We start from the raw sequence: 25,643 nt of genomic DNA, 5'->3' as shown, positions 1-25,643 counted from the left end.
ATTGATGATTGAGCTCTGGCTTCTGTTCAGACTATCCCATTTCTAGGGTCATCGTATTAACATGATGGAGGGAAATACCTTATCAAATGAAAACACAAAATTCGTAATAATAGAGAACCATCTGGCTGGGGATCACAGACACTTCATTTTTCTACTTCTTATTATGGGCAGCCATGTCCTTTCAGATTATTGTGATTTAGGGCACCAACACATGGATGCATGTCCTCAATTTGCTTTCTTTCAACTCAACTCAGCAAATATTTATATAGCAAGTTCTGTCTGCATTATAATGTGAAGGATGTCAAAAATTACTTATTTGTTGCACGTGCTTAATAAGGAAGTCCCCTGCCTCTGGGAATGTAAAATTTAGTAGGAGAATAAGTACTCAAATGTGTATGTGTTAGGGAATCACCAGATTGTAGTTATTGCAATGAAAGCTAGGAAGCCCCTGGGCTTATAAGATGGGGAAATATTGCATCCAGCTGAGAGGAATCAGAGAACACTTAAGAAGAAGAGAATGTTCTTTGATCTGGGGACTGAAAGGTGAGTAGAATTTAGGCAGGTAGAAATAGTAGGTGGATGGTTTGCGGGGCAGAGGGGAGGACATCCAGGCAGAGGGAATAGCGAAGTCCCGGGGGCATTAGGAGTCTCAACTGCCCCTCCCTTCCCACCACCACCTAGGAAAGGGGTTCTATTGATGTAGGAAAGGGGTTCTATTGATGTAGGAAAGGGGTTCTATTGATGTAGGAAAGGAGTTCTATTGATGTAGGAAAGGGGTTCTATTGAGGACAGGGAAGAGGGGAGAGAGATCTAAGGAAAAGAAGCCAGAGCCTGTTTTCTATGAATTTTCTACCTTAGTAGAAACAGCACAAACCTCCTAGGCAAAGCTAAGGCAGAGCAGCAGAAAACTTGGTCAAATTTCTGTGGGAGGACAGCTATGGCTGCTTTCCACATGTCCATAAGGTTATCTCACCAGAGCTTAACAAATACACTGACAGCCACCCAATGAGAAGCTTGAAGCCCAGATGATTTAAACGAATCAAGCAAGGTCATTATCTAGTGAGTGGTGGCTTCAGGTTCACAATGCCGCATCCTGATTCCCTAGTCAATAATGCTCATGCTCCATTAAGACAGGAGGCAAACAAAAATTGCTGTCCTCTACTGTATGATATCACTTATATGTGGAATCTAAAAAATAATATGAACTAGTGAATACAACAAAAAAGAAACAGATTCACAGATACAGAGAACAAACTAGTGGTTACCAGTGGCGGGGGGCAACATAGGAGTAGGGGATTAAGAGGTACAAACTATTATGTATAAATAAATAAGCTACAAGGATATATGTACAGCACAGGGAATATAGCCAATATTTTACAATAACTATAAAATGGATTTTAACCTTTAAAAATTGTGAATCACTGTGTTGTACACCTGTAACTTATATGATATCATACATCAACTATACCTCAATTTAAAAAAAATGAAAAAGAGGCCGTCCTATAAGCCCAAATGCCTGAGAGCTTTGCTTGTCGATGTTCCCAAGCTTCATCCTGGAGCCCCACTGACATCTTCTCTGGGCCCTTGAAGAGCTTTTCAGATTTAATTTAGGCATTCAGGGAGTGTGCTGAATTGTCCTGCTGTCAATTTAGTTAACCTCGGAAACATGTTCCCCAGAATCTCCTTCTCTCTATAGTTCCAGGTTACTGTTGGCCAAAAGAGGAACTTGTGTGAGTTTGGAAGGCAATAGTCCTTACTCTCTGGAGGTTGGTTTATGATCAGATACAGAGATGGACAGATGTAGATGTGCCAATAGGTTCTAATTGTCTTCACTCTCCTCCTCTCTGCATCCAGCTCTTCTTTCCTGCTTCTGGCTCTGATGACTAAGAGTGGCCCAGGCCCACCAGAGGCTTGCAGGTGTCCCCACAGGCATAGTAGCTGCTCAGAGCCAACAGCTTCTCATAGACTTCTCTCCATGAGCTCCCCCTTCATGGCCCAACTTTGGCTTCTTCAATAGGCTTGAATTCTCAGATTTCTCTGAAGATGCCAATATTTCCACTCATGCCAGGGCTTCACGAAAATGGATAAGTGAACTGTCTTTGGTCCTCCAACTCTCTGTCTAGGAGAAGCTGGGATCTTTACTTTCCTAGCCTCTCCTATAATTATATGAGTTCTAATGCCCATAAATAGCTTTTATCTCACTATACTCACAGAGGCTCTGCTTTTCTGACTGAACTCTGACTGATACAGCCTGGAGCCACAGAAGTGACCTCAGGCAAATCCAGCAAAAGGACCATCCTGCCAAGCCTAGCCTAAACTTCTGACCACAGAATCATGAGCAAATAAAATGGATATTGTTTTGGCTACTAAATTTTGGAGTGGTTTGTTACATAGCACTAGACATGTTATAGGGAGTAAGGAAGTAATCTGGGACAAAGAGAGACACTGACCTTTGTGAACTGAAATTTTGAGAATTACAGTCTCATGGGGTCTTAGGGCCTTGAAAGTTACCTCATTTAACCTCTTATTTTTCTACCACACCCTTGAAAAATTCACACCACCTTTTCACGATCAGTTGCAGAGATGAAAAACTCACTACCTTCCAAGGTAGATGAGGCCATTTTGGATTATCTTTGGCTTAGAAAGTTCTTCCCTGGCCCCATAACTAGTAATATAATTTAGGGGAAGATATTCCAATTGTGGTAAAAACTTATGAACAATGATGTTTCTAGCAGTTATATATAATAATAGAAAACTGGAAACAATGTAAATACCTAATTCTAGGGGAACTGTTGCATTAGCATTAGCTTAGTTAAGCAGCTATTAATTATTGCATTAATGGAGAATTTTCAGTGATCTGGAAACATTCTTAGTAGGTTATACTAAGTGAAAAAGCAGGACAAATTGTATATTCAATGTAATTATAACTATGTTGAAAGTATACATTGAAAATAAAAAGTGGAAGGAATTAGAGCAAACAACAATGGCTAGTGAAATGACAGGTAATTTTTCTTTTTCCTGTTTTTATATTTTAAAAGTATTTTAAAAAGAAATTTGGGCCCACAGCTACTTCCCTCTAGCTTCTACCCAATGGCATAACATCAGTTGGTTCAGGTCAACCAACAAAGGGAGCACACAGGTGGGGCAGCTGAACCAGCCTGGAAGTACAGGGTTGGTTTCCAGTCTCTCCATCTCTTATAACCACCTGAGTCTTCCCTTCCTCATGGTCATGTATGGAGACCCCTCATCACTCTCTCACTTCCTTCTCTCATTTTTTTCTAGCCCTTGGGTCCCAACAAAGCTGAAAAAGAGGAGAAAAATTTTGCTTTAATTCCACACAAACAATACGGTGAAAAATAAAATTCTGAGAAAACAATCAAGAAACTTGGAACAACTAAAATTCACATATGGCAGTACATGGCAGGGAGGGTCTCATGTCAGGGAACAGTTTTTGTGATTGTCAAGTCCAAGAGGGACCCAGAGGATGGGGTGTAAGTGGAGGTATGAGGGGAGATAGAAGAGATCCTTGGTGTGAAATTCCTGAAGACTTTAGGGGAAAGAAGAGGAGAGGGAGAGAGGGGGCATGGAGGATTGAACATTTAAGAATGTTTGTGGTAAGAACGTCTCTGCCCTTTTTTGGTTCTCAAGAGAGTGAGTCAAATTGTGAGTTGCTTTCAATTGTGTAAGTTTTCTGTTTTTTTTGGATGTAACCCCTTACTGAGACTGGATCATGTGGGACCTCATCTTTATATAAGTTGCACATGAGTCTTCACCAATTAATAGATGTTAGGAAAATTATTTAAATTCTCTGTGTTTTAGGTTAAATTGTATTCCCTAAAAGATATGTTCAAGTCCTAACTCTTGGACTTGACTTTATATGGAAATAGTTCTTTGCCTATGAAATTATGTTAAGGTGACATCACACTGGATTAGGGTGGACCCTAACCAAATGACTGGTGTCCTTATAAGAAATGGGAAACTTGGACACAGAGACATACACAGAGGGAAGTGTGAAGACAGAGGCAGAGATTGGAGATATGCGGCCATAGCCAGGAATGCCAAGGACCGGCAACAACCACCAGGCAGCTAGAAGAGGCAAGGAAGGATCCTTCCCTAGAGCCTTCAGAGGAAGCATGGCCCCACCAACACTTTGATTTCAGACTTCTGGCCTCCAGAACTGTGACAGAAGAAACTGCTGTTATAAACCACCAGGTTAATGGCAATCTGTTATGGCAGCCCTAGGAATTGAATACACTCTGTATATAGGTTTTTCTCATTTGTAAAATAGTGAAAATAATAGTATTTATAAATCATAGGACTTTGTGAACATGACATGAGTTAATATATGTAAAATATTTAGAAAGTTACCTGAAATATAGTCAGCACTCAGTAAATCAGTGAGAAAAACAGGACCACTGAGATTCAACCAACTGAGGTGACACCTTTCTGGACTCCCAGCTAAGTGGGGCATGGTAATTTCACATATTTGAAGAATTAAGAGACTGAAACCGTCCCTGGATACTCTCGTTTCCTGGTTCCACTCTTTCATTCCTAATCTCACTGGGGTCATCAGCACAGACATCTCTTTTTATGAGTCCCCCCAGATCCCAGGCTGATGGGGCAGGCAGGGAACCTAGGGAGACCTTGCAACCTGGCCTCCTCATTTGGCAGGTGGCATCTTAGGTCCCTTTGGCTCTCTGAAAGTTACAAACCTCCTATCAGTCCTGGGAGATGAGTGACATGGAAAAGATATTATCCTAATTTTATAAGAGAGGACCAGAGTAATTTAAGGGATCTCTGAAAGCTTCCATCCACAAGAGAATAATAGCAAGTCCAGGAATCCCTTTACTTTCCTGTGTTTCAAAGGATTTCTCTAGGTGTGTGAATTTAGGCCAATGATTCAGTGACAGCCCTGGGCCCAGGACCCCTGACTCACAAGTCAGTGCTCTGTGCTCCTGTGGTCGCCTTCACCACAAGTCTGTCACCCTCCAGGGACTGGGCCAGGGGTTAACAGCTCAAATTGCTACTTTATCCAGGTGCCCAAACTGCAGTTAAAGATCATGAGAAGGAGCAAAGTAAAGGTACCAGATGCCAGACAAGAACCTGGGTCTAGAAAAAAAAGGAGACGTGTGTGTGTGTGTGTGTGTGTGTGTGTGTGTGTGTGTGTGTGTGTGTGTGTGTGTGTGTGTGTGTATTGCATTTCAGAAGCTCTTGAAAGCCATGTAAATAAAAAGAGCACAGCTGGTGGGGTTAAGACTCAAGTTGGCCACATTTGTGAGGGGCTGCAGGTTGTTGCTTCAGTCCTGGATCAAGTCGTTTGGCCATAAAATAATAATGATGATGATAATAATAATAATAATAATAATAATTGTAGTAGTAGTGGTAGTAATAGTAATAATTCCCACTCCCCCCATGTGGAATTTCCAGTTGACAAGGTGTTTTCACCTTCTTTATTTTGTTTCTGATGGCTGTCTTGTAATGATTGCACTTCAGGTAGACATTGTGATTCCCCGACCAGAGAGGTGACATGAATTTCCAAGGTCACATAGCCTAGGAGTAGCTGACCTGATAAAAATCCAGATGTTCTGACTTCCAGCCTTGTTCAGTAACTGGAATTACAAGACCATAGAAGGTCAGAGATAGAAAGAACATTAAAGGCTACCTATCATTTTCCTCTCTTAGATGGGGAAACTAAGGCTCAGAGAAGTGAAGTAACTGGTTGAAAGTCACATGGCCAGATAATGGCAGAGCTACCATGAGGGCCCAGATATACTGATAGTCTCAGCAAAGTGTTCTTATACATTTGTTAGTCGGAGTAAAAACCTCCTAACAGAGCTGGGTAAGCCCCTAGGAAGGTATGTATCGTGTGCATGCAAATGCTAGATGCCATTAACAGTGTGAGGACCTTGAGACCCAGCTGGCAGGTGTTAGAGTCCCTGAATCCCTCTGCTACCAGGAGGATTGCCCAGTCACTAGGAGGGCTCTGGGCAGAAAAGTAGATGGTCTCTAGGCAGCAGAGCACGGGGAGAAGAAAGAGCTGGCTGGGGAGGGGTGGCCGAGAGCTCGGGAAGCAAGCATCCCGCAGGTGGGAAACTGGAGGCGCCTGGCATCTCAGTGCGGCAGGGCTGGCGGGTGTGGGTGGGAGCGTCTGGGAATCATAGTTGGGAAGGGGGGCCAGGAAGGACTTTACTCTCATTGGCCTGTGAATGGCTTAGACTCCCCATCCACCCCTTCTGTGACTTCAGAGCCAGGCCCATTCACATGCAAATACCCTCTGGGACCGGGAAGCTGAGCCCCAAAAGGTTCAGGACAGGAAAATAGCCTGGGGACAGGCAAAAACAAAGCCTTGTTTTGTTCTTCTCCTGCAGAGGCAGCCTGGCTCCAGGTCGGTCACAGTCAGCACTGGGGTGAAAGCAGTGATTAAGTAAGTGCTGAGCGGAGAGAAGGGACCCGCCATGGGCCAGCGTCTCCAGGCACTTTCCAGGAATGTGCAAGCCGGTATGTCCCTCCGCCACTGCCCAGGACCCTGCCATCCCCAGCCCGAATGCACATCCTCAAATCTTGGAAAATTTTCAAGAGAGCTAGAATAGGGACCAAAAGGCCTGGCTTCTGGTCACCGCCCTGCCACTCACATGTGTCACTTTAACCTCCCCAGGCACTGGTGCCCTGGAGCTGGCTCTGACCAACTTACAGGGGCCAGTTGTCAACTTTTCAGGGATTTTTGCAATGCTGTTGTTAAACATAGCCATCGTGAAAAACTGCTTCATAAATTTACAATTAAATAAATTATATTAAACAGAAATAAATTATATAAAAACTCATCATCTCCTAACTGTTCTATCATTTTACTATTATCTCGGCACTTGAGTTTACTAATGTCTAGAATATCTGAGTGGTGAATAGAGAGCTACCGAGGTATCTCTCCTCTGCCCTCCCAAACCACTCCCCAGTCCAGACCAGGTTGTTGATCATTGATAAGTGCACCACTGGGTTCAGCCTCAGTTTTCACAAACATACTAGGTGGACCTTAATTCTATCCTCTAAGAGTCAGGAGGTCAAATGACACATGGGTGGGAAAGCAGCTTGTAAAGTCTGCCATTGCCTGTGCGCATTTAGCAGGGACCCTATTTCCCAGGCCTCCTGGTGATGGGGCTCCCACCTGTACCTCTGTCTTCATCTCCCATCCCTGTCCCTCCTGCTCCAGCCACACTGCCATCCTTGCTCTTCTTCAAACACACCAGGCACTTTCCCACTAAGGTCTTGGCTGGTCTTTCTGGTTGGGATGCTTTTCCCCAGAAAGCCACATGGCTGACTTTCTCAGCTTCTTCAAGTCTTTGCTCAAATGTCACCCTTTCAACAAGGACCACCTTGATCAACATATTTCAGTGGTAACACACACCCCACCTCATGTGGACCCTCTTTACCCTGCTCTGTTTCACTTCTTTGCCTATCACCTTACTACTCATTATATAATTAACCTGTGGATTGTGTTTAGTGTTTATTGTCTGTTCCCCCCAGTGTCATGTAAGCACCCCGCTGGCAGGCATTTCTGTCTTGATTACCGCTATACCCCAAGCTCTAGTAAATGGTAGGCATTCAATGAATATTTGTGGAATAAATGAATACCTCCCCTTCCCTACTTTTTCTTCTATGAGCACATCAAAGCAAATTCAAGCCCTGCTTTTTACCAAGGTGTGTCTGAGAGCGGCCTGTGTACACATAAGCACACAGATTTGCACACCGGGGCACCTATTCCCCAGAGCACTCCCACCTCACACTCACCCACACTTGCCCACATTCTCTGCCCCAGCGCTGGGAACCTTCCTTCTGTTTTCCATCACCCCAGAGCCTGTGCTGTTTGTACTTCCTTCATAAAATAAGCTTTTGTCACGCTTTTTCTGAAGCTCATTTTCACTTCCTGATTCTTCTGAATCAGCTAGAATGGATTTGGAAACCTGGTATCTCTGGAGTGAAGAATTCCACTAGGGAATACAATTGAAATTCATGAGAAACATTTACCCATTCCTCTTTTCCTTCAGGGGCAAGGCTTCCTGTCTACTCCCAGAGAATGAACAGAGCTTCGGCAGTAGTTGAAGGTCGAGGGCACGTTCAGAGTAAACACAGAGCACTGCACAGAAATTAGGAGTGGGGGTTCAGAGGAGTCAGTCTTGGAGCAGGGCCATGGGAGGGACTTATCTGTCAATTACACAGCAGGATGCAGACTGACCCAATGAGGCCTGGGAAGGGAGCATCAGGGCTGGAAGGGCTTAGAGAGGCCAGCCAGTCCGATTTCCTCATTGGGCAGATGGAGAAACTGAGGCCCAGAGCAGACAGGTGACTTGCCCAATGTCTCAACAGGAGTCAGTGGTTGATCTCTAGACCAGAGCCCTTTCCTTTATGCTTACCACCAGGAGATTTTTGCTTTTTCCTGTTCTGCCCCCAGGGCTGTGTTCACTACTAGAAATAAACACAGACATAGGCCCTGAACTCCTGGGGCTGACAGTCTAGTGCAATGTCCTTGAGTTCACCATTAGACTTGTGTACCACAAACAGATAAATTGAGCACTTTCCCAGCCTTCATAGCTCAGACTCCATTTTTATAAATATTTTTTTTCTCTCAAAGTCAGAATAAAAGAGAAAGTTCTTTAACAAAATCTAGACAACACAGGGACCCTCAAGGTCCTTCAGTTTTACAAGATTTTACTAAATTTCTCTTATAGCCAGGAAGCATATCAAAATCCTGAAATCCCTACCAGGATAAAACTTGTTCTGAGAAGGGCCAAATGGAGAAACACAATCATGACTTAGGAGTAAGAAGAACAAGGATTGAAACCTGGCTTTGCTCTAAAGTCCTGGACAACAAATGCACTTAAGCTCTTGATGCTCAGTGTCCTTTCCTGTAAATTAGGTGTAGTAGTCCCGGCTCTCCCTAGTCCATGAGAATCAAAGGAGGCAATAGATCAGAAAGTGCCACAAACTTGTGTTACGACAAATGAATACACAGGAGAAATAAACAACAACCTCTTGCATTTGATTAGTCCTTTCAGAGTACTTTTCCATAAATTGCCTGAAAAACTGAGTGATATGTACAAGGTCATAGGCAACCAATTAGTGGTAAAGTCAGAGCAGATGAGAAAACTGACACTCATTGAGCATCTGGTGATATCAGCAGGCACTTTAGTGCTCACACCCTTGCCATCATTACCACTCTAATAATGCTTACTGAACTAATTACATAGGTGTTGGACATATGTCAATATAGCATTTACCTCACTTGACATTCACAATAAGCCCAAGAGATGGGCATTACTGTTATCCCTATTTTACAATAAATAGTGGAGGCAGGACCTGACTCTAGGTCTGAGTGGCTCTAGAGCCTGAACTCCAAATCATTGAACATGTCTGCCTTTTGCAGTACTGATTCCACTCATAGCCATCATTTCATTTAAACCCTTGCATAAACTGCAAGGAAGGTACTGTATCATTGAGTCTTTTTTTTTTTTTTTTTTTTTTTTTTGGTACCAATCACAAAACCGATGCTTAGGGAGATCAAGAAGTTTAGGGAATTACACTGTTAAATTCCTCTTTACCCTTCAAGACTTATCCCAGACATTAACTATTTCCAAAGCTTTTCTTGAACACCCAGAAATGATCACTCTACAACTTATATACTGCCCCATACTCTTGTGTTACTCTGCCCAGTTTTAGCTTATTAATTATGTACTTGTCTTATGACACACTATGAAATCATGAGTTCTTGGAGGGCAGGTACTGTCTTACTCATCTTCATGGGGCCTGTCTTTGGTGCAGTGTCCAACTTATGGTAGATTTTCCATAAAATTCTTGGACTTCATTCCATAGACAGAGGAGAACCATTGAAAGGTTTTGAGAGTTGCACAATCAAAGCAATGTTTAAGAAGATCTCTCTGGACACATGTAGAGGGTGGACTGGTTGGGGAGAGACCCACAGCTGGTAGACATTTAGGATGGTATTGCAATAAACTAGGTGAGAGGAATAAGAACTGGAACTAAAGGGCTAAAGTGGAGAGAATGGAAGAAATGTTGAATGTATCAAGAATATAGAGTTAAGAGGAGAAAAGTGGTGTTATGTCATATGAGCATTTAACAGATGCCAGTTGAGCTATATGCACTCAATAAAAGAAGGGGAAAGAGAGAAAGAGAAAAAAAGCCAAATGCAGGTTTTCATTATCTCGTTTTCCAATGAACAGATACCATGAAGTGAACTTGAAAATAAGATATGTGAATCTGCTGTTCCCTTGGTGGTTCTGGTTTCTGAGTACCTTTTTCAGTAACTATAGCTCCAGGGCTCATTTCTCAGCACAAGTCAAACTACTTCATCTGATGCTCAACTAAAGAAACTATATAATTTGTTGCATTTCTGGGAAAAAAGTCTCCTCTGGACATTCTAAAAGACAGTGCTCTACTGTATTTAAGAGAGTAAGTTTGACTATAGACAATATTTGCCTTACATTACACTTAAAAACCTAAGCATCCATAAGATGGGGGACTCCACTGTCACTTAATAGTTTTAAAAGAAGAAAAGAAAAGACTGAGAGTTTTGAGATATAAATTCTGGTCCCCGTGTGACCTTGGCCAATGAATTGCCCTTTCTAGGGCTTCAGCATGATGATCATGCAGTTGAATCATGATTCCTGAGGTCTTAGATACATAGAGTATCAGGGCTAGGTGGACCTTAGAGAACATCTGGTTCAACTCCCTGTATGTGAGACAGGAGGAAAGAGTCCACTCTAAAAGCAATCACTTGCTCAGGGTTACTTAGTTAGTAGAGAATGGCCACAAGAATCTAGGCCTCCAGTTTCCTGGCCAGTGTCTGTGCTCTGCCCCTCGCCTACAGCATTAACCAGCTGTGATTCGTATGTCTCATCTGTGCACTGTAGGAATCCACACATTGCAGCCACATTCCAAGGAAGCAAATCCTGTCGTGCAGACGTGCATGTGCCTTGAAGACCAAAGACTGCGGGAAGTCAGGCTGGAGAGGAATTTTCATAAAATGAGAGCATCCAGACCACAGCCTTGGGGTCCTGCGCTTCTTCAAGCTGCTGATGTGCAGTGTCAGCAATTCCGTCATCATCACCCTGATGGGCCAGGGTGGGAAGGGCAGTCTGTGGACTGGGGCTGGGCTGAAAGGATTCCTGTAAACTGGACGGTCCTTTAAACCCACTCCCAGGCCTGCCAGGGGAATTCAGTCACAGAGTGAAAGAGCCCCAAAACAGGGGATATTATCCCATCAGACGGAAATGAGTGATAGTCCAAGTTCCTTGGAAAAGGACAGCACTGCATGATATATTTACAAGTTTTCTTCAAATGACATGTCACTAAGGCAACTCCAGCAGACAATAGTCTCTTAATGGAGTGCTTATGGCCACGGAACTTCAAGAAGTGGCCGCTGTAACATATTATTACCGTTTTCTGGCATTATCCTAACTAGGATAATGAGGGTTTGGGGGGGTCATCTGGAAAGCTCTGGCAAGGAGAATGAAGATTAAAATTCTGGAATTTAAGGGACCTTAGGGATCATCTCATTCTACTCCTCATGGAACAGATGAAAAGACAGAATTTTGTAGAGGGGTATTGACTTATCCAAGGGTGACATGGCTGGCATGCTCATGCTTCATTCAGATGAAAAGGGAAGAGCCTCCTTCTCATTCATAGCCAGGAAAGCCACATATTCTGGGGGTGGAGGGTTAGGGAGAGAACACAATTAGAAAAAGTCAACGGGTTTCGACTATATGTTGAAGGCTTCTGGGTTTTAGGGTTCACAGGCGAGGGTACTAGACTTGTCCCTGTATTGGGAACTTAAGGAGTATTCAAGCTGTAATTCCTGCAAGGTGTGACCTTCAGGGGGACCAAGAAGGCTGAGTGAGCAGAGTGAGCTTCTGAGCCACCTTCAACCCTAGCAGCCTCACTTCTGTTTCCTATATCAGGACTACTAGAAGATTTGTAAGAAGAAAATGTCCACTAGGGAGAAAATATTTGAAAAACAACAATAACAACAATGACATGGGATTAGGTGGGTCTCCAGAGGGCCCCTGTGGCCTGACATCCTGTGAATTTTTGAGTCCAGGAGGGGAACTCTGCCGAGCACGTGTGGGCAAGGACACAGGGCCTGTCTCCACGTGAGCACTAGTCATCAGCTGACCAGGGTGCAGCGTCCTGTGAAGGAAGGCCTGCTCAGGCCCCATGGCTGCTAGAACCTCTGCAGGGAGGCCAATGCTAGTGCTGGGATGGCATTCTGGAAGGAAGTGAGCTGTGCAAGCCCAAGCAAAGTAATACCTCTCTGTCCAATATGTTAATCTCTTCTTCTAAAGGAACTGGAAAAATGTGTTGGAATCAGAGAAGCAAGGACTGTCGGGCACTTGAGGTAGGCAGCTCAGTCTCTGTGTTGCCTCACACAGACTGTTTCTTTGCTATGCTCAGAGGTCACAAGTCTAATTTTGGAGCAGAGAGAGTGCTAAACGATTGTCTTTTCTACTCCAGATCATTTGGGAGTTAGTGGCAGATCTGGGACTAGAACAGGCATTTCCTGAATCCCAGTCAAGAAACCAGGATGATGCTGCCCTTCCAGAGGGCCTAGTCCCATCTCCCTGGGCTATCAGGAAGGTATCTCACCACCCTAGATAGAAACCATCAATCAATTTCCAAAATATTCTCCAACCAGAAAGGCCAAACTTTGGGTAGAAATTTCAGTGTCCTTGATTCAGGGTCAGAAGAGGTCTTCACAGTCTATTGTTGCCCTTGAAAAGTATCATTTTTTTCCACTACAAAGTGTAGCTGATGTCAACTCTTTAATCTGCCTTGCCAGGAGACTCAATTTATTTGGGGGCAAAGGAATGAGTTAAATCCTCTATTGTGTGTTTATCATCTCGATAAAGGAGTCCTAACAAGGTCAAACCTGGCATCCATATAAATAAGAGAAAAACTTGTGAGAAATGATTGAATATGAATTGAGAGTGAATTCTTAGGGTGGAGGCAGGGAGGACTAATGAAAATAAGTCATTGTCACAGCTAAAGAAAAAAGTTCTAATTTCCGTGGTCTAGAGGCCCCAGCTACTAATAAAGGCAAGTGTTTCCGCTGGCAAAATTTCTAGATAGTTGACATATTTGAAAGTAGAGAAAAAAGCAGTTAGGAAGTTCACATCTAGACTTGTCTAAATCTATGGAATTTACTCTTCTATTAAGCCAGTGTTTGGTCATTTTCCTTCTGCTAAGTTCACTCTCCAACCTAGATATTTGAGAATACCATGGTTGTACAGTGAGCATTAGCTAGGGGAATGGGCTGGGGGATTCTGCTAACCTAATGTCCCCTACCCAAAATGCATCTGGGATCCTGGAGTTTGGTTCTGCCAGAGGCTAGATTATGTCCTAGAAGACATAACTAACCTGTTTGTTAGAAATTTCAATTTAGGATGATGAACACTTAGGATCTTGGTGAATACTCTGCTTGATCCTTGCGAGTCTGAGAAGTTGGCTCCATTTTTAATGAATTTATAGAAACTGTATGTCAATCTAGATTACCAAGCCACATCATCTCTTAGAGCAACCAGTTTTACCTTTTCTCATTCTTTTTGTCAATCTTTTATTGTCATTACTCTTTTTCATCTTGTGCAATTGCTATTTTTCTAGGCTCATCTCTCTTTTTAAGGGACTAGATTTTTGTGTCCTTAAATTCTCACAGTTTCTAGCACAGGACATTCAAAGATGGGCAGCATCACATAGAGAGAGCAATGGTTCTCAAATGGAGAGATTTTACTCCCCTGGGGATATTGATAACTGCTGGAGACATTTTTGGTTGTCACAGCTGGAGTGGGAGTGCTATTGGCATCTAATGAGTAGAAGCCAGGGATGCTGCTAAAAATCCTATAATTCGCAAAACAGCTTTCTTCAGCAAATAATTGTCTGGCTCAAAATGTCAATAGTGCTAAAATTGAAAAACTGTCATGGAGCACCAATTTTAGAAAGTTTTCAGTCACAGAAAATGTGCTTTAAATGAGATACTTGATGCATACCCAACATACATAATTAGCAACACCCACCATTTAAAATGAGTTAATCAGGGTAGGGGTTCACAGCCCCACTTACCAGGCCTCTGCCCACCCATCCCACTGTTCTTTTCAGGCCCTGCAGTATCCTAGGGCTCAGTGGAGTACAGCTTGTGAGCAGTTTGGTGGAGCCAAAAGAACATGGTATTGAAAGTCACAAGACGTGTTTGGAACCCTGATCCATCACTTACTAGCTGTACAACGTTGGGTGAGTTGCTTCACTTTCTTGGGGTTGTTTCTTTGCCTGTAAATGGGCTAGTAGTACCTGTCTCATAGGATTGTTTTAAAGGTTGAATGAGATTTTAAGTGTAAATCACCTTGTCAACTCACTTCTTTGCTGTTGATCAAACATTCTGGTAACTACAAGGTTAACTCTTGTTGAATTACAGGCTGTGGAAAAGTGAGACTATACTAATACCAAAAATATAGAAAGCCTACTCTTGAGTGGTTTGATGAGAACTTCTTCCAGGAAGCCAGAGAGAGGTTATAAAGTAGGTTCTTAGGTCTCCACATCTTTTTGAACCAGATACAACCTTAATAAGTGTCATCTCTCAGAAGTACTTTAATCTTTCTTAGCTCCACTTTTAAAAGAGAACAGCTTCCCACCCATAGCATTGTTTGTGGGCTCTCCTTAAATTCTGGGAAATGTTGTTTTGATGTTGTAATCATTTTCTGCTCCTCTTCCATTTGTTTTTTACATCCATCTGTGTAGTGACCCCCCACTGTTGCCCATACTCTTTGTTGATAAAATCCAAACTCTTCAGCATCATATTCAAGGCCCTTCAGAATCTAACCCCAATCCAACCTTCCAACTTCACCTCCTACTCTCCGCTGTGGCATACTCTACACTTCTCAAACACTTGATCATTACCTAGGGAACAGGGCAATGTTTTCTAATGCCTCAGCTTTGGATATAATGCTAGCTTACTCTGATTAATGCTGACTCTGGGGTCTCTGCCCTTTTCTGCTTGTTGAATTAAAGGTGACATTGAAGCAGAGGTTAGTGGAAACGTTAAAGACTTTGAGGTCAGAAAGGAAAAGGCAAGGTTGTGTTTGGCTGAGTCACACTTTGCCAGTTTCAGTTTCCCTCAAGGTCTTTCCTAGGTCTTCCTACTCAGCCTGCACCCAGCATGCCACCCCCAACCCTCCTTCATAATGTTATAATATTGTATGTCTCCCTCACTGGACTGCCAGCCTGGGTGGTAAACACAGCATCTAATTCATCTAAGCTCCTCTAACTCCCAGCAGATTCTCCTGTAGAGAAGCTGGCCCAGTTAGGGAACATTAGGGGTCTCACCTTCACATAGTCGTATTCACAAAGGTAAGAGGATTCCAAGTTGAAGTGCATGAAGTAAAGCTTGATCCGAAATCCCTCTGGGACAGTGATATTCCACGTCACCTCTGAATCACTTGGATAAGAGTCTGGATAGCCAGGCGACTGAATCTGGCCAAACATATTGTTAAGCTCCACTATGTGGGCCAAAGCCTTCAACAAGGAGAAGCACAGAGCATGAGAGAGAAGGAGCCACCTGAAAGACATGAATGGATTCACTTACATTCACAGACACTGGTCCTTGCCATTTAGCTAAATCAACAGCCAGGAGACCAAGTTCCCAGCATGTCTCTGCCACTGACCTGCTGTAATTACTTTGTCCTTATGGGTCTTGCTTACCCAGCCTATAATACTGGAGGGTGGTAACTTGATTTTAAAGGTTGCTTCCAGTTGTGCTCTTTTTAAAGATTTGATAATAGTATTAAACTTTCCCAGAAAATACCACATTTGGGACTCTGAGGTATCATTTTTTGGTTGAAAATATAAATTTCATAGTTAGGTAAAAGCTGATATCATTTCTTTAGCTTAGCTTTATTTAAGGATCATAAACTCTTGATTCAATTTTCTAAAAAGTAAGTAATAGTAACATGTGATAATATTGAGATAAGACTTATACTCAATGATGGGATCTGTAGTACCTAAAACAAATTTAACAAAATCAATCAAGAAATGCAAAATTTTGAATTAAGAAGGAATGAGCAAAACAAGGTTTTTCCTTTTGGCAAGTGTTTTTATAAAAGGATCAAAAACATACAGTTTAGGGCTTCCCTGGTGGCGCAGTGGTTGCGAGTCCGCCTGCCAATGCAGGGGACACGGGTTCGTGCCCCGGTCCGGGAAGATCCCACATGCCGTGGAGCGGCTGGGCCCGTGAGCCATGGCCGCTGGGCCTGCGCATCTGGAGCCTGTGCTCCGCAACAGGGGGGGCCGCAGCAGTGAGAGGCCCGCGTACCGCAAAAACAAAAACAAACAAACAAAAACCAAACATACAGTTTATTTCCAGCTGCAGGAATGAGAGATGATAGACTGTGAAAAGAGTTGCATAAGGGGCATGGGAAATTCAACAAAACTTGCAGAATACACCCAAAGTGGCTGATGCAATAATGAGGCAGAATGTCCATCTGTGTCAAAGGCTTGTCAAAAACCTAATGGTCAGTATACAACACAACCAAGGCATCTACTAGATTGCTCCCTCTGTGAGACTCAAGGACCTTGAACTCAAACATCCCAATCCTGGCTCATCAACTTCTCCGTTAAATACTATATGTTCTATATGTATAACTGATTCATTTTGTTATAAAGCAGAAACTAACACACCATTGTTAAGCAATTATACTCCAATAAAGATGTAAAAAAAAATACTATATGTTCTGCTTCCTATGTTTGGGGAACCCCTCTGCTTCTCTCCAGTCAATTAATTTAAATGTTCTTATCCGGACTGTTGCTATTGCATCCTAACTGATCTCCCTGGCCACCACTTCATACCATTCAGCAATCTTCCACCAAATTTGATTTTCTAAAACACAGATGTGTCCACACTGCTCCACTGTGCCTGCAGGGCAAAGCATCTGCTACTGGGATGGCTGATAAGCCCTTTTTGATCTAGTGCTGATTTACCTGTCCAACGTCATCTCATAGCAGCCATGCTGAGGCAGATCATTCTGGGAGCATGCCATGCCCATCCAGGCCTTGCTCCCATTGCACATGCCCTGCTCATTCTTCACCTGGTTGTCTTATTTATCCTCCACCATGCAGCTCAAAGCTTCCCAAGATACCACAGAGTATCCTTCACTCCAGATTCCAGCTCCCTGTACATGCTTCCAATTAGAGCACTGCTTTAGGCACAGTCCCTGAAGTTAGGTGTATTTGGGTTCAAATCCCAGTTCTCTTACTTACTGGCTATGAAACCTTGGATAATTAGTCTCTGAGCTCAGGTTTCCTCAAATGTAAAATGAAGATTATAATCTCTAATTTACAGAGCTCACGTGAACATTGGAGATGATGTATGTGAAGGACCTAATGTAAAGCCTGGTATACAAGAGATGATGAATGAATGAACGAATGAATGAACAAAAGCATGAAAGTGGGGCCAGAGTCTTATATAGCCTAAAAAGTAACTTCTGGGAAATTATACCAGAATCTTAAGATTAAGATACAATTTGGCTAATCAAGAAGTTGTTTCTCCCCAAGCTGCCCCACCCTGCTCAGTAAACAGATGCACATATGTTTATATATGCGCACATATGAATTTTTGAGTGTGTAAACACAATGAGATAACTATAATGAGATTATCTAGCTGTCTTATAGAATATTTACATAAAAGGTAAATACTTAAGTGCAAAATGGCCTACAAGGGTGTCAGTAGGATATTAACAGTAGTTATCTCTGAAGTGGTAATATGAGTGTTTTTAATTTTACTTTTGTATATATAAAGTGTTCAGATGTGTCTAGAAGGGCCTTGTGCTATTTTTTCAATTAAAAAAAATAGAGTTATTTAAATTTTTTCCAAGGCCCCTGCAATAGCAACATGTGAGATGCAACTAAGGAAACAAAATGTTTCAATCCAATTGCCAGGGTCAATATTTTTATAAACCAATCTGTGGAGGAGAGAGAAGGGGAGGCACAGGTCCAAGCTCTCCCGTGAACTAGGAGGAAAGCTTGAGTCTAGAAACTCTGGCTTGCAGGGCTCAGGCAGCCCCACTTTCAAGTGAGGAAATATACCGATGGTACCTGGGCTAGGAGTTCTGGTTCAGTTCCGCCTGGGGAGGGGAGAGCACTGGTCTTAGGTTGGAAGAGCTGGATTCAAGTCCAGGCTTTGACTTTATTTATCTGACCCATCTTGGGGAAGTCACGTAAGGTCTCCCTCTCAGTTTCTTCATTCTTTAATTGGTGATAATAATGACATCCCCCGGGGCTGCTATCAGAATAAAGGAAGATTGGAAAATAAGTATTTTGTTAAATGTCCAGCCCTAGGCAAACATTAGTTATGATTACTCCATCATGCTGCTTCCCGAAAAGCAGGGGTTAGGAATGAGCTTTGGATCCCCAACTGGACTTCCCTGCAATAGCGACACCCAGATTATGTAAGGCTGAAAGGTCAACTTTCTCCATATCTGCTTTTTCCAGACCACATGGAGGAGACTCTGAGCTTCCTAATGCTGCTTCTGTCAAGGGCTGGCCCAGGCTAACGGCTCCATCTATCCTCAGAGGCCTAGGACCATATGTAGTAGGCAACTGGTCATCGTGGGAGGAAGGCCTGTGAAGCTTTCTGTTCTATTTTGTTTGCATCTCAAAACAGTTTCAAACATATGAAACAAATCTCTCTTTTCACATAATAAGCCTGAGCATATGCTTGCTTGCTTGCTTTCAGGGCTGAAAATTAAAGAATGTAAGTGACAGCTTTCATTTCCCATCACACTCTCTGAATGTTTTTGGCTTCTTATCCACCAGGCACCGGCTGTACAAATTCTGACACCTGCTATCTATTCTCCAACTAATCAAAAAGTTTAATTACATTTGCTTGAAATGTCAAAAGTAATATATAACGACAGGATTTCCTAAGCTCTACTGTAGGAGCAAGCTCTCAGGAGTGCCTTAAAAAATGCTGGCGTATATCCATGGTTGTGGAATGAGTAGCACTTTCTATCCTTTCCATTCACTCCTCACTTCAACCTACACTACACCAAGACTGTTTTGGGGTAGAAGAGTTGAAATGGATTATATAGATCCCTTTGACAACACCCTTACTTGACAGATGACGAAAAGGATACCCCAAGAGGTGACATGTCATGCCCAATACCATATGGTGAATTAGCTTCAACAGAAGAAGGGAATAACAAAAGCTCACAGAGGATGCTGGGTCCACGCCCATATCATGCCCAGGCATCTGGCCAAAGCAATTAATCCTGTGAAAAATAATTTAAAAAACCCGTAGCTTTATGTGAAAATTAAAAAAAAATTACTAATACCAAAGCCCCTCCCCAGCAGATTTTAGTTTAATTGGTCTGGAGTGAGGCCTGGTCACTGACATTTTTTTTTTTTTTTTTGCGGTATGCGGGCCTCTCACTGTTGTGGCCTCTCCCGTTGCGGAGCACAGGCTCCGGACGCGCAGGCTCAGTGGCCATGGCTCACGGGCCCAGCCGTTCCGCGGCATGCGGGATCTTCCCGGACCGGGGCACGAACCCGTGTCCCCTGCATCGGCAGGCGGACTCTCAACCACTGCACCACCAGGGAAGCCCTTACATTTTTTTAAAGCACCATAGATGGTTCTAATGTGCAGCTAAGATTGAGAGCTGCTGGTGTAGAATAATATACTTGGTTGAGAGTCTGGCAAAATATAGTAGAAAAACATCCTGAACTTGGAGCCTAAAGATCCAAATTTGGGTCTGGGCTTTTTCAAGATCATCAGTGTGGCTTTGGGCAAGTTGCTAAACTCTTTTATCCTCACTTCTCCATAAATCCTACCTCATCCAAAATCTGAAGACCAGATGAGACCGTGCCTATGAAAGGGCTTTGCAAACTCTGAAGTGTTGTGTCTATGTGAGGGAAGACCTTTTATAGACTTCTAGTGGAGCACTTTTCCAGTAGTAGTTTTGCTATTGAACAACTGAATTCAATTCAGCTAATATTTATTGCATGCCTAATAGGAAACAGACATTATGCTAGGTCCTAGGCATACAAAGACGAATATGCCATAGATCCTATTCCTTAAGGAACACTCAGTCTTGGAAGAGGAGGTGGACATTTCAACAAAGAGATATTAAGAAAGGTAGCTCCCAAGGACAGAGATATCACAAAGGAGAAGATGCTGACTCTGGGGATACTGGGCAGGGAAGAGGAGGTGATGTATGAGCCAGCTTGAACAATCGGGTCCTCTAGAAATAGGGGAAATAAGAGGAAGAGTTATTCTGGCTTAAGGGATCAGCAAACACAAAGATACAGAACTGATCATTGGCCTTGTAGTTTGGTATGGCTGGGGCACTGGGTGGTAGGGTGAGATTTGAATAGTGGACAGATCAATCAAATTGTCATTCCATGTAGATGGGCATAAATCTCCTCTCTTTTAGGAGAAAGGAAAATGAAGTTAGATAGCAGGTTTAACATTACAATGGATTTAGAAAGAACAGAATGATTGGATTAACCTTAAAGACCTGATTATCTCTCTAAACCACAGGTAATCTGAGTTCAAAGAGTTAACATAGCCAGAAGCCCCTCATTGGCCCCAGACCCTGAAAAGTTGCTAGGTGACTTTGCAGAAGAGAAACAAATAGAACCCTTTTCCAATTGAGAAGAAAATTAACAGGAAAAGATGTTTAGAGACAACACATCTGCAGAGTGGTTTTTTTTTTCTTTTTTGTATTTTTAACAGTATTAACACTTATAAGTAGTAAAAGTAATTATGGTGGTTGGATTTTGACACTTGGAGAGAAAAACTTACAAGAAATGTCTGGTAACAAGCATCAAGTAACTCTAAGTATAGGCTGAGGAATGGGAAATATTGAAGAGCTTGGAAACAATTAGAATTTAAAGTCCTAGTTTCAGAACTCCAAAGACTTTTTTTTTTTTTTTCAATTTGTAATATTACTTTAAGAGCCATTTGGTGCAATTCACAGCCTGATTCATGCCACTGGCGGCCTCTGATTTCAGTAAGAAATGCAGAAATTTATAGTGGAATGTAAAACGGGGACAGGTTTTTAGTTTTCTAAATTGAGGTTTTAAACTAGCAAACTTCTGAAGGTTTAAGAAGCCACAGAGCTGAGCTATGGGAATCTGGTTTCTTTTCCGGTCAGAACAAATAAACACACAAACACATATCTAACTCACAAAGTGTTGGAAGAGATAAAGCAATGCTCTTTACAAAGGAGGAAAACAAAAACTCAGCCTTGTGGGCAACAGAAGAAAAGTCACATTGGCCAGCAGACAGTACCCTACGCTGGCAGAGGGAGAAATCTGAGTTCCAGCGGCGTCAGGGGCATTTGCACACAGCCTCCCGTTTCAAGCTGCATGTCTCAGGAGTCCCAGGGAAGGCCCCAGCCCGTCTCCCTTCTCAGAGCCCCAGGGAGTGATGAGAAGCCCCTGAACCAGCCACAGGACTCGCAGGTGAGTCGGCCCAGAGACAAGGTCAGACCTTCCAGGGCTACTTGGCACCTGGTCCCTGGAAGGACCCCCTGTGCCCACTCCTGTCCTGGCACTCACCTCATTTTCCTGCCTTGGGTGCTCCTGGCTGCCTGGTCCCCCCGGCCTGACTTGTCTGCGAGCTCGTCCCCGGTGTGGTGTCAGCGATGCCTTATCTTTGTTCTGAGGTCCCTGTGTGTCTCTGGAATTGGCTGGCATTCTCCATTCAGGTCACGCCTTCCCCTGCCTGCAACAGATCCCCTCTCCCCCACTCTCCCTCTGCCTTTTCCTCTCTCTCTCCTCTCTCTCTTCTCTGACTTGCTCGTACACACACTCAGAGGAACCTGACAGAACAGAATCTGTCTTCTTCCTTAAAAGATCTGCTTCTCCAGGTCCCTCCTTCATCCCATGCGGCTGCTTCCAGCTCCTGAGAGAGAATAACTGAGCAGCTCGAATAGGTATTTGTATCACCGTGTGTGTGTGTGTGTGTGTGGATATGTGTGTGTATGTGTGTGGATGTGTGTGTGTGTGTGTGTGTGTGTGTGTGTGTAAAGGGTGGAGGGGGACAAAGTCTGACCTCTCTGTCTCCCTTGCCAGATGGCTATAGTTTTCTGCTCATGTTCAGGACACTGGCAAAGGACACCAATTAAACAGGATGATCAACTAAGAGGGCAATTCTAACATCTACACTAGGCAAGAAAATAGAAGCAAATCCCAAAGCTTGTCTGTCTGCAAACAACTACAGGCTTTCCTGTGAACAGAGCGGCTGGCCCGGTATGTGAGGGGAGTAGGCAGTCCTGCAGTTGGTTAGTTGTTCTTCGTCACTGTCACTTAAAAGCAAGGCTTGTGCTGTTTACCAACTCAGAGCATTCAGAGGCCCGATACAGCCTGGGGAGGACCCACTACAGACAGAAAGCCCCGCATGCCATGGCTGTAGAGAGATCTGGGCCTGTAAAGGTGGCTACCCCGGAGTTTGTGGAGAAAAGCAGCATCAGATATAAGCCAAGCTGAATAAGAAGAAAATTCCTTTCTTCACAATGACCACCAGTCCTGAATAGGGAGAGAGACATCTGGGTATAAAAAGTAGATTTTACTGAGAACCTTTTCTGTGTTAGGCACATGGCTAGGTGCAAACATCATCTCAATTACTCCCACAAACCTGTGAGGATCATACTATTATACTCATTTTACAAATAAGAAAACTGAAGCATAGAGAGGTACACAATTTGCCTGGATTATCCAGCCCTTTATTACTCCTTACTGCTACCACGGCAAACGCAAACAGTTAACATTTACTGAGCACTGTGTGTCAGGTACTGCTCTAGTAATGTACTGATTGCTTTCGATCATCTTTACATTTTGTGTATCTGGGTAGTAATATTATCCCCATTTTCCCGATGAGGAAACTGCCCAGAGAGTTTAAGTAAGTTACCCAAGATCACACAGCTAGAAAGTGATAGGGGAAGAATTTGAGTTCTTACCCACACTATTGCACTGCTTCTCACCAGAATATTATAGTACATATGGCATTTCAAATACACACCACATTCACAAAGAAACTCAATTTGGGGCATTTTGAAAAGAGCAATTAGACTCAGCATCAGAGTTGGCTATAATCTTCCCTTTCTATCCAAGCTGGTTGTGCACTTTGGCCCCAGTTGTTAACATCTCTGGTCCTGTTTTCTCATCTGGAAAATGGGGGTTGCTTTGAGACTTAAAGGAAATTATCCTTGTCCTTTTTTTAGCTGTTCAGTGTACCCAAGAGAGGGCTCCCACCCATTCTAACCAAGGCGGCAAACACATGCATTCTCCACCCTCTGATAACACTGCTTTGGCACATTTTGGGGAACAGTGCCTTGCATCTTGCTGAAATTCTCCTGGCTCCATTTTCTCTCCAGTTTCTCTATTTTATCACTTTTAAAGGTCAGCTTTGCTAATCTGGGCATTATTAAGAGGCTGTGTTTGATAATGTGAGTGCAAGTATATGGGATGAGAGAATATGTGTGAACCTAGGCACTGTTCTGGCAAAACGGCCTAAAAATTTCTGTGTTAGGCAGGATAGAAAAAAATCCCTTTAAAGGTCCCATTAAGAAGACTCACAGGCTCCTCAAACATCAAATGACTCTCATACAACATTTTGATGATTTAAGTGCAAATGAATCAGAAACACATGGACTACATTTCTCTTGGAATATACAAGGGTTTTAAAACCAAGGGAGAAAGAACTTGGCACGAAGCATCCTGCCCCATGCAGAGGGCCCTGCCCACTAAAGACATTCCTTCCTTCAACACTGCAGCTGAGCTGACCCTCTCCTAACTTAGGGCACATCCAGGGAAGTGCAGTCATTTGTTCTGGGCACAGAGGGGAGAGCTTGGGAGGGAAAGCCATCAGCTTCTCCTTGCAAAGTGTCATAGAGTAACTGAGCCTCCTGGAATAATTTCCTGGCCATGTTTCTTTAAGGCTGCCAGTGCTCAATGGGAGGCATTTGAAATATGTTCTGAGCCAAAGTTCTGCCAATATACAGCAGAGCTGATATGTGCTTCCCTGGGAGTTAGCCAAGGCTCAGATGGAATCTGCATGATAACGAGAACTGTGTGTCTCAGGACTGATCTGGGTGGGATTCAGGGCATTTTCCCATTGTGTTGGGCTGCATTGGTGATACCTTCCTGACCCCTTGATAAAAACTTCCTGGGGTGTCATGAATAGATCACGGGGAGTGGGAGGAATGGAAAAGACAGTGGTCTAGGAATAGACTCAACAAGGTCCCATAGGCTAACTCATGGGACCTTGGGCAAGCCACCTACCTTCTCTGCTGGAGGAGGGGAAGGAGTGACACCAGTTTCCTCCGCTATAAAATCACGGGAGAGGAGTCCGTTGAGATCATGGAGCACATATAAATGTGGCAGTGAGGACTAGGAAATTGCAGTGGAGGTGGGGAGGTGAACTGCTAATGATCTGTAAAGAGAGTCAAAGAGTCCAGAGTGACCTTCTAATCTTGACACTTGCTTTATCTGTGGTCACAATAGCATTACATTACTCAGGATTCAATCATAGGTATTCAGAAAGATAATTTTTAAGAAGATTCAACTCATTTTTTAAAATGTTGATGAAAAGGTTAACATATGAGTATAAGGAACTAACAGTATGTCAGTTAGAATCATAGAAGTGTAGAATGACGGATGTGGGCTCAACATCTCGTTTATAGTCAGGGAAAGGGATCAGAAAGCTACTACTAAGAGAGTAAATACTACAGCACTCCTACAACTAGAACTGGGCTTGGTTTACATGTTCTACCAAAGTATTTATTATATGCAACTCCTGGGCCCAGAATTTCTGGAATTCCATGAATGCGCTGGAAAATGTAAAATATTTGGGCAATGAGTTTTTGTTGGCAAAGTGTGAAATCCAGGCTTCCTATAGAGTATCTAAGAACTGATAAATAGCCCCAAAGATTACACCTAAGAATTAAATTTTAGGTTATTCAACACATTGGCTAACAGTATGCTGGAAACCCTGGCTTCAGAACCTAATGGATCATCAGAATAATATGGGAAAAACAAACAAACAAGCAAAAAAAACAGTGCCTGAGCTTCATCTCAGAAGATTCAAATTCAGTGAATCTTGGGTGGGGCTCCTGAATCTGTAATTTTAAAAGCTCCCATGGATGATTTTGTCATTTTGGGTACTTATAATGGTGCATCTTATAATTAATGGCATCTTAGATTTGATGATATAGACTTAGTATCTGCCAGATACCTTCATATACATCATTACATGTAATATTTACATGTGTTTACAGGTGAGGACACTGAGGTTCAGAGAGACAAAGTGTGCCAGCAAGAGGATGATCCTGGACATCTAGAGCCCAGGACTCCTGACCCTAAATCCAGGGCTCTTTCATCTGCAGCCCCTTGATCCTGCCTGTGGACTTTGAGCATCCATGAGCCATGCTGTCATGTGACTGCAAGATTTCAGGGAAGGGAAATATAATTTACATTCAAAAAATAAATTATTAAGCTCTCTTATGGACTAAATTGCACCGCTTCAAAATTCACATATCAAACCTGGTACCTCAGAATGTGACTATTTGGAGACAGGCCCTTTAAAGAGGTGATTA

General features: G+C 43.1%; 1 protein-coding gene across 1 annotated transcript in view; it reads right to left on the bottom strand.

Annotated features, from left to right (window-relative positions):
* LOC307053507 (mannan-binding lectin serine protease 1-like) overlaps positions 1-15,621 on the bottom strand; it is a gene marked incomplete at both ends in the record, with an annotated part of 40,042 nt that extends 24,421 nt beyond the window's left edge. Inside the window, one exon of the mRNA XM_079704935.1 lies at positions 15,379-15,621. Coding sequence (XP_079561061.1) covers positions 15,379-15,621 — 243 coding nt within the window. The remainder of the gene's footprint in view (positions 1-15,378) is intronic.
* Between the last annotated feature and the right edge of the window lie 10,022 nt (positions 15,622-25,643).

This window comes from Hyperoodon ampullatus, assembly GCF_949752795.1.
Source record: "Hyperoodon ampullatus genome assembly, chromosome: 5".
Taxonomy (NCBI): domain Eukaryota; kingdom Metazoa; phylum Chordata; class Mammalia; order Artiodactyla; family Ziphiidae; genus Hyperoodon; species Hyperoodon ampullatus.
The sequence above is the reverse complement of the archived record's forward strand: the minus strand, read 5'-3'. Positions and strand labels throughout refer to the sequence as shown.